Source organism: Carassius carassius, chromosome 1, assembly GCF_963082965.1.
Source record: "Carassius carassius chromosome 1, fCarCar2.1, whole genome shotgun sequence".
In the NCBI taxonomy this organism is placed as follows: Eukaryota; Metazoa; Chordata; class Actinopteri; order Cypriniformes; family Cyprinidae; genus Carassius; species Carassius carassius.
Genome location: NC_081755.1, coordinates 2,981,103 through 2,990,856, shown reverse-complemented (window position 1 = coordinate 2,990,856; position 9,754 = coordinate 2,981,103). Strand labels below are relative to the sequence as shown.

At 43.2% G+C, this 9,754-nt stretch overlaps 1 protein-coding gene across 1 annotated transcript; it reads right to left on the bottom strand.

Annotated features, from left to right (window-relative positions):
- Nucleotides 1-5,768: 5,768 nt before the first annotated feature.
- LOC132139609 (transcription factor Sox-9-like) lies at nt 5,769-9,462 on the bottom strand. Its single transcript, XM_059548093.1, has 3 exons — nt 8,902-9,462; nt 8,115-8,362; nt 5,769-7,263 (listed from the first exon to the last, which is right to left on the bottom strand). The coding sequence occupies exons 1-3, from the start codon at nt 9,300-9,302 to the stop codon at nt 6,644-6,646; spliced, it is 1,269 nt and encodes a 422-aa protein (XP_059404076.1). The 5' UTR covers nt 9,303-9,462; the 3' UTR covers nt 5,769-6,643.
- Nucleotides 9,463-9,754: the final 292 nt, after the last annotated feature.

Here is a 9,754-nt window from a genome sequence, read left to right as displayed (position 1 = left end):
AATGCTGGCCAGTGAAACCCAATCCATCAGAGCCTGTCAAACGCCAAGCCCTTCCACGGAGCTGCAGGTCAAGAGATGTGTCAGGAGCTGAAAATCACATTACCTTTAGTGCTGCTTTACAAAATCAAGTGTTTGTTCTACAGATTATGCCTGTTTGTTTCTGTTGCATTGATTTTGCATTGAGTGGTTCAAGTGGTGAATGTCAGTGCGGCCGAATGTGTCAAACACTCCAAAAATACCAAATTAGCAATAAAATCTACCAAAAAAGATGTGTTTCTTAATTCAAATCAGAGTAAAAGTGTATTCTTCTGGTTGGCCAAGCTAACGCTCATGTGTAGTCTGAGGGAAGTACTCCTGTAGCAACCAAGCAATAAATCTGAGCATCTCTTTTCCAGTCGCCTCTTCCATTAGTATAGCGTTCATGATGTGCGCTGGGATTTCTCCCACTCGCTTTTCAATAAGTGGCCTGTCTCCTAAAATAAAAGTGTTAGGGTTCGCTTTCACGGCAGTAAAATTTGGTGTAATTTGCGAGGTATTAAAACGTTTGGGAGCAGATGGGTGGAAGGGGAGTGTTCCTCTTTTTGACCCACGGTTGAATCCCTGCCAGTGTTCCTGGAGATGAGCGCAGTCAAACTCGACAGCAGCTCAGAAAACACTTGTGTCAAATTGAGTCAAGATGTGTGCTCGGTGTGCTGCCAGAGAAAGTGTTTACTCATCAGTCAACGGCGTGGGGCATCATCCGTCAATCACTATGACAAACGACGAGTCCAGGAACCCAGCGGCGGCGTGCTGGAATCACTAGTGATAAACAAAAGGCCTCATGTGTCGACTCAGGCAAGCGAAGAGAAGCTCATCAAGGGCAGTTTGGATCACGTGTGAAGGGCAAAGGCAACAGTTTCAGTTCCACTGAAGGTGACCACTGCCTCAGACGCAGGAAACCCGCAGAGAGTCATTTCAGACAGCTTTACAGTGCATTATTATACCCAACGTCAGATTTACCAGTCATATTTTCACTGGGCCCCAACAATAGCAGAACCGATTTATGGGTGAATCATTCGTAAAACCAGCAATTTATGCAATAATGGTTACGTAATATGGTACTTAAGAATGGTTTAACAAAAGAGTTGCTCAAGATTTCAACAGAAATTAGATTAGGGAACATAATCACTGTTAACTTTTAGTTTTCCCTCTGCTTATTAATAGTAAGTATGGTAGATGTAGTAATTATGTTTAGGGTTAAAGGATCGAGAATATGGTATTGCATTAATATGTGCTTTGTAAGAATTAATAAACATCCAATATTCTAGTAATATGCATGCTAATAAGCAACTAGTTAATAGAGAGAATTGTTTCTTAAACTAAAGGGTTATTGAAATTTGCTCTGCCTTTCATCTTTCACATGGGTGACTATTTATGTAGGTTTGTGTTGTGACCATTTATGTTGTGCGAATGGTTTGCACAGAAATGTGCTTGTGTTTCATGAATTGAGGATCTACACACCAACTCTAAATGGTATGATTTTTATCTTGTGAGAAGTGTAAAACTGAAAGGGCTTTCTCAAAGCATGAGGGGGAAAATGTCAAGGCTGCGCAGAACTGAAACTCAAGATCTTTCTACTTACTCGAGGTTTTGAACTGCGGCGCTTGTTGGAATGAATCAGCATTTTACAACCTGTGCTGCAGCCTGTATTTTCCCCTCGCATTCCCAGGAGGAAAGCTTCATATCTGTACTTTTCAAATGTCATATGCCTTGGAATTGGGTCTGAGTATTTCCCATGTGTCTGCTTACACTGAAAGCAGAGCAGACTTTCCCTTTAGCGCTGACCTAATCCAGTGTTACGTGACTTTTAAAGGTTAAGGTTTTGGGCTTGGTAAACTGGTTCTAGATCAGAACGCTGTCTGGGAATGAGTGATGGGGTAATGCATTACTACAAGTAGCATTATGTATCGGGTTACTTTTTCCAGTCCAACTCACGATTACCTATCAACTACGACTTTTGCCTCAGTAAACTCCTAATTTGCTGCTTGTAAATAGTTAGTAAGGTAGTTGTTAAGTTTAGGTTTTGGGTAGGATTAGGGATGTAGAATATGGTCATGCAGAATGTGTGCTTTATTAGAACTAAATAACAGCCAATAGGCATGCTAATAAACACCTAGTTAATAGTGAGAATTGCTCCCTATGCTAAAGTGTTACCCATTTTTCAAGTACCTAGTAGAGTAATGCATTTCTTTTAAATTTAGAAAAAAATATCTTAAGAGTTACTCTTTCAAACACTTGACACCTGTTGTTGCGTCTTTTCACTTTTGGTGTTAAAGGGTGTTTACAGTTGGCAAAACTATACATTTTAGTTTTTTTTAAGTAATCTAATGCATTAAGGCCATTGCACACTGAGTCTGAAATTATCGTATGCATTTTTTTCACCCTGTATTCATCATCCTTTCCTATAAAATATTTGCTATGGATGCGAAAATGCAGAAAATCGAGCCTGATTTTTTTTTATTTTTTTTTTATGATGATGGTCAGAAGTCTCAAAAAGGCCGTTCGTAAATCGTGATTGACACAGTGTGAAGTTGTATTTATTTTTTAACACGCAAAAATTTCAGACTCCGTGTGCAAAGACCTTTATATTCCATAAAAAGAAAGTAACCTAATTGGTTTATTTTTTCATGGAGTAACAAAATATTCTAACACATTACTTTAAAAATGTACAATGAAATATCGTGAGAAATTGGGAGTGAGGTAAAGAGACCGAGACACTTCTTTCATCCCGAGGCTTATTCATTTCACTTTTGGTGTCAAAGGGTGTTTACAATTGCCGAAACTATACATTTTGGGTTTTTTGTTTTTAAGCATAACAAAGTAACTGAAAATAATGCAGAAGTAATGTAATGCATTAAGGTTCATTAAGTACGTAAAGGTGATTGACACAATGTGAGGACGTGTTTATTTTTAACGTACGAAAATTTCGGACTCCGTGTTCAAAGACCTTTACTTTCCATAAAAAGTTACAAGCTTACCCAATAAGTTACTTTGTAACGCAACACTGTAACATGTAACTTTTCAAAGTAACTTTCCCCAACATTGCTGAGAATGGCATGCCTGAGCTTTTCAAAATGGTCGAAAGTCTTTGTGGACGAAGAGAATGAGGGGAAAAGGCATTGAGTGCGCGTCGTCTGAGAGCCGAGCTCTCGGGGCCGTGGTCTTTGTGCGGCAGCGGCGCACGCCTGGGGAGAGAGGGGAAATGTGTTTGACATACGCTCTGCACACACTGCCGGGGAGGCAGGAACAGCAGGATACGATTAATGACCGCAGAATAAGATTGCTACAATATGGCCTCCCTCGCCCCAGCCTCCCTTTCTGTTGGGCTGTCATATTTCACAGCCATTCGCGGCTTTTTGTTTTTTTCCCTTTCTTTCAAGGCTCCCCCTCTCTCTTTTTATTTCTCAGTCAGCGTCATTGATATGCAGCAGTGTGTTTCTGGAGCGGGCTGTAGACTCTGTTCTCATGGCTGGCCTTTAAAACGGCTTGGCGCTGACTCACGGGTGCAGAAACCTTGTAAACACTCAGGTAGTGTTTCGGAGCGCTTTGAAATACGAGTTTTACTATCGCAGACGTTACACATATGACACAACGAGGAAGCGTTTGGAGTGTTCTTATGTTTGACAAGAAATCAGTGCATGACAAGTGGATTTCTGAGCTGTCTCTGTGTTTGATTATTGGCCGTGCGTTCCCTGGCTGACAGTGGCTAAAAAAGGGGAAGTGACAGCTGTTTGTTTAGCTTTCCCTCGATGTCACAGTCCTTATGGTCTTGTGAGGTGGGCCTCAATAACCCGTAACCAGATTTTAGCATGCTGATTTGTAGTACAACAAATAAAAGATGGTTTTAAAGACATCTGCGAGGGTTGGGGGCAGAAATCTGGCAGCCAAATGTTGGCAGTTCCAACGGTGATTAAGAGTGAAACTTGGAGGCGTCCTGAACAGTCAGAAAGTGGATATCTCTGCGCATGAGCGTGTCAGTAGCCAGAGCAGCGCGGTCTGTGTTTGTTGACACATTGAGGAGAGAATTTCAGTGTTTTCGCACCGGTCATCAATCAGGAGCAGGCCTGAAATTTCCCCAGAGTCAGAAACACTCTGGAGGTACAGCTGTGTATGCTTTGAACCAAACCACCAACAATATCATCATCTTAACTGTGCTTCTCACCTCTCACTCAGTCGCTATTACTACAATAAGTGTTTAGAGCCGTTCACGTATGTTCAGTTTAATAAGTCTTGTGGTTTAAAAAGTGAATCTGACCAAAAACAGTGTCTAGGTTAATTCCAAAATAAGAAGAAAAATGCAAGAATCATAGTCTATTTAGGGTTATTGTTTTCACATTCTGCTTTCTTCATGACATTTAAAATAAGTTCTTCCCAAATTCTCATTATTGTAGTGTGTACTTTTTAATGAAATGAATGTTATACTCATTATTATTTCCACTATGAATGGTATCCATTACGAGGATGGTAGCATCTATTTCATTTTAATATGATAATCTTTATAATGTACGATGTAATACTTTATAACCTTATTTAAAATGCATAGTGTCACAATGAATTATCGTGTTATAATGAATTATCTGTAAAATACTGGTAAAATATACCTGTAAAGCATCTTTTATTTACAGAAGGGTGTTTTTATCTACAATAGTTTGCCCTGAAGTAGTTTTTATAAATTGGTTCTGTATTGAAACCCTGTTAGGAGTGCTTGGACGCTTCTTCTACTCATTGCTAATCAAAACAGTCATTGATTTGGTGTATTCTAATGTCAGTTGAGGGTTGGCTTTCACTCTCTGTGGACCGCTGTGAGACAGACAGGAAGTGAGAAGACGAATCCAGCCGCTCGCGCGCTGACCGCTGGCTTCCTCCAGATACTCGTCTGCTGCTCTCTGGTTTGGACAGATGTATGTGTGGCACATATGTTGCTGCTCGTATCTGTCACACCTGCTCCACGCAGCTGTCCCGCAAAGCTCTCCATTCGCTCCAGCTCTGTGTCTGAACACAGCTGCAGTGCATTCTGGGATCAGCCTGCAGAGCACAACTGTCTCCTGATTAAAAGCCTTCAGGCTAACAGTGTCTCGGAAGATAGAGGCTTACTGTATGGTTAAGGTTACTTGCATGTGGCTATGCATAATGTTTTGTTATTATAATAGCAAGCACACAAAGCATGCAATAATGTCAAAGAAAGCCCCGTTCTGAGCTGAAGATATGCCACAGCAACTTGTTTTCAGCAATAAGACCCCACTAATAAAAAAGACGACACACTCATTGAATCTAAAGAAATGACTGAAGAGTGAAGGACGTATATTGAGCAAAGCGCCATGTTTACTTAGTGTTACAGATTTGGAGAAATGTCTCATTGCATCACTTGTTCACCAATGGATCCTCTGCAAAAACATCACAACGACCCAGAAAGTGTGTGTAGTCCTACATTTACAACACTCAAACACACAAACTCTTATTTAGTTTATATTTATGTCGTTTTTACAAATGATGCCTCCAAAATACCTCGAGGGCTACAGTTCGCTGCTTGTTCTTCTGGCATGAGTATGTCTAATGACAGGTTTGCTGCTTCATTAATCTCCTAATGACTGAGGAAATCGTCACACTGCTGTTTTTGCAGCTCAATGCCAATCCATTGCATGAATACTGAATCATAATGTGTTAATGTCATGCACTTCTCACAGAAAGTCATCGCGGCTGATTTGAAAAAGACATCTGAAAGCAGAGGACATTTTTAATATCTTTCCTTTTATTGCAAACAATGTGATACAAAAGATAAGCTTCTTTTAAGACGGTGGCATGTTTTACAGTTTTTCTTTATGACATAAAAAAAAAAACAAGGGAAAAGAAAGAAATGCTGGTGTGTTTTTGTAGAGATGTAGCCAACAGCCTGCAGAAGTCAACATGTTTGAGACCGAAAAACAACAACAACAAAAAAAAAACACAAGTTCCAGTTGTTTCATTGAAAGGCTTGATCAAGTTTCACAATCGGAAGTCAACTAGAGTACCATTTTAGACATTTTAAATGGAAACATTAACAAACGATAAATAAAAGAGATGGTTAAAGTTTCTACTACATCTAAATCATAATCGTCTCCGGAAACGTCTCATCACAAATTAGTCGTACGAAGCCCAAGTGAAGATGTCAAATGAATGCTAATGAATAAATTAAAGAGGTTAAGACTGGAGGAATGGCGAGCTGCGGAGGAGCCTGGGGTCAAAGGGCACGCCCCGTTCCCCCTCCAGCAGCCGGATCTCTATAGGCACAGACGGACTCTAGAGGCAGTTTTCACAGAAACGAGAGACTCAAAGAAGCAGTCGACTGTACAACATGACGATTCAACACTTCGCCCGAGTTTGTAAGAAACCCCCACAGATATACACAGAGGAAAATATCAAAAACAATAGGATCAGACAGCTGCGTACGAATCCCCCGACACAGCTGAGAAACGTGACACATACACGGTACATACTAAAAATAATTATCTGGAATCTGTCCTCACAGAGGATTCTCTTGTCTCATTATATCTAGAAAAATATAATCACAACTCCGAAGGCACAGTGGGGAGGCGCTCGCTCAGTTTGAGTCCATCCTCTGGGTCGCTCAGGGCCGGGACAGCTGGGTGTAGACGGGCTGCTGCTCCCAGTGCTGCGGACTGTCGGCGATCGGGGGGTACATGGGCCTCTGGTAGCTGAAGGCGGGGTACTGGCTGTAGTAGGAGCCGGCGGGGCTCTGGTGCTCGCTGTAGTTGTAGTACGAGCCTCCACCTCCTCCTCCTCCTCCGCTGCTGCTGCTGCTGCTGCTGTAGTGCTGCAGGTTGAAGCAGCCGTAGGCCACGTGCTGTGGAGAGCCCTGCTGCTGCTGCTGCTCGCTGTAGTGGCTGGGGCTCAGCTGCTCCGTCTTGATCTGCGTCCGCTGCTGGCCCTGGCTCTGCTCGCCCATCGAGTGCTGTTTGGACATCCAGGCGCCCCCGAAGCCGGCGGGGTAGGCCTGCGCGCCGCCGCTGGCCCCCGGGTGTCCGTGAGGAGGCAGGTACTGGTCGAACTCGTGCACGTCGAACGGCTCCATGTTGGAGATGACGTCGCTGCTCAGCTCGCCGATGTCCACGGCGCCGAAGTCGATGCCCTCCTGCAGCGGACGGCCCTCGCGCTTCAGGTCCGCTTTGCTGGACGGCAGGTCCGTTTTGGGGGTCGTGGGAGGAGTCGGGGGACCCTGGGACTGACCTGCAGATAACAATCAATGAAATCAGGTTAAACTAAAGATTAACCAATACCAATAGCGTGTAATAAGTGAATTTACTCTAACAACCGAATTGAATTTTAGGATTAGGCTTGGATTACGTAAGACTTGTTGTTGCTGTTGTTATGGTTTGGTTTCCTTTGTACTCCTTCGGGTTAATATTTAATGTATTTTATAAAGCGGAGAGTTTCTGATTGGCTGAGGCAAGTTCAAAGCTGTTGTAAATTACTCTACAAACACACACCTTTGTTTACGTTTGTGTAACCACTTTGTAGCAACAACAACTATTTCCGAGAAACTACATTGTTTGGCGAGAGAATACTGTTTTTTATTAAGATCACTACATTTTATTTGATCTGTTTTATTTTGTGAAACCTTACTACGTATGTGGAATCACTGTTTTATAAAAGCAATAATCCACGTCGAATCGAGTCTAACAAAGCCCCTGTTATAAAATCACTGTAAACCACGGTTTCTAGGGGTTTAATGCTTTAACAAGCTCAGGTTGTGATAATCACGTTTACAAACTTCCTCCAAAAATTTTGGATGTGGTTTGATTTTCTGCGTTTTCGCATCCGTACCATGCATTTTGATAGGAAAAAAACTAAAAATTCGGACTATAATCTGTAATAATCACGTATGTGTTGAGTTCTTAAGAAGATGCTGCACAGCGTGACGTCATATCACGACTGACAACTATTTGACATGCTCAAAGTCTAGTGAGACCGCGCGCGGTCTAATAAAGATACACAGCCAAGCCAGATAAGATTTACGAGCTCCCTGCAGGCTCTGATCGAGGCGTTACATAAGGAGCAGCTGCAGGCCGTTTCTGTACCTGAGTGGTCCCCTGGAGAGTGCACTTCGCCCATGCTGGACGCGGGAGAGTCGGCCTGCTGCAGGGCCTTGAAGATGGCGTTGGGGGAGATGTGTGTCTGCTCGCCGTCCTCGCTCTCGCCCTGGCCGTTCTTCACTGATTTCCTCCGTCTGGGCTGGTACTTGTAGTCGGGGTGGTCCTTCTTGTGCTGCACCCTCAGACGCTCGGCCTCCTCCACGAACGGACGCTTCTCGCCCTCATTCAGTAACCTACACATAACCAATGCTCAGATTACTCTCCTTGTGTTCTTCAGTTAACAACACAGAAACTTCGCTACGGTTGCAAATGGATTTGGAAATAACTAATATGATTATTAGGGTTTTTTTTTTTTTAAGTAATTTAGAAAAAAATAATCTACTTTATTTACCTTGTTCAATTAATAATAAAAAAAAACTTTAATATATAGACTGTTCTTGAAACAACTATTTTTTTTTTTTTTAGTGAATTTTACTTTTTTTTTACATAAACAGAACAAGTAATAATCAACATCTTTTCTTAAAACTGAAGGTTTTTACCAACTCCACAACTTTTATTGCGTTGAAGTGCAAGTGAAGTAAGGGTTAATTTACTATTTGTCTAAACTATAGTTTCACCTCACCACCAAACAGTTACCTGTTCTCAAGCTTATCGGTATTGTTTTATAACCATTGCGTAATAACGCTATACATCAATGTGATTTGGTAGTTTGCTAAGTGAATCAGTCGTGAACAAACAGCAGGAGACAAGGTCAGCTGAAGTGATCTCTCACCTCCAGAGTTTCCCGAGGGTCTTGCTGAGCTCGGCGTTGTGCAGGTGCGGATACTGATCCGCCAGTTTCCTGCGCGCGGCTTGAGCCCACACCATGAACGCGTTCATGGGTCTCTTGACGTGCGGCTTGCTCTTGCTGGAGCCGTTCACCCGCACGGGCATGGGCACCAGGGTCCAGTCGTAGCCCTTCAGCACCTGGGACACCGCGTCCCGGATGCACACGGGGAACTTGTCCCCCTCCTCGTCCTTCTTGAAGTCTGCGAGGCGGCTGCTCTCGCTGTCCGAGCCGGAGCCGGAGCCGGAGCCGGACGCCGAGTCCTCGGACATGCTCGGGCTGGGCGCGTCGGACAGACTCTTGTCCTGCTCGGCGCTCATCTTCAGGCACGAGTCGAACAGATTCATGCAGAAGCGCGAGAAGCTGCGGACGGACGGACGCCGGTAAAATCCTCAGAGCAGTGCGGAGAAGTCCCTCAGAGCTGCTCGGAGCAAGCGAAGACAGATATATCACAGAGACGAGGACAAATCCTGACCGAGAGTGTGTGTGTGTGTGAGGGAGAGAGAGAGAGGGGTTCTGCTGGAGTTCTCTCCACATAACATCACTTATATACGGACGGAGGGACGGATGGATGGAGGAGGAGGAGCAGATCTCTCTCTCTCTCTCTCTCTCTCTCTCTCTCTCTCTCGTGGTTAAGACTAACCAAACACACCAAAACTAAGAAAAAACACTATCAGCATGACACACTGTTATATCATAGAAAACACACACTATCAAATGAGGAGTTCAGATGCAAAGAAACCTATTAACTGCCATTAAAGTACAATTACTGAAGTGAAAAACTCATTGTAGACCTCTT

Excerpts from the sequence above, each read along its gene's own strand:
- LOC132139609 (XM_059548093.1), bottom strand. The coding sequence starts at position 9,302 with ATGAATCTGTTCGACTCGTGCCTGAAGATGAGCGCCGAGCAGGACAAG. Across the intron at positions 8,363-8,901 it reads ACCCTCGGGAAACTCTGGAG|GTTACTGAATGAGGGCGAGA; the intron begins GTGAGAGATCAC and ends GGTTATGTGTAG. Across the intron at positions 7,264-8,114 it reads CTCTCCAGGGGACCACTCAG|GTCAGTCCCAGGGTCCCCCG; the intron begins GTACAGAAACGG and ends TGTTATCTGCAG.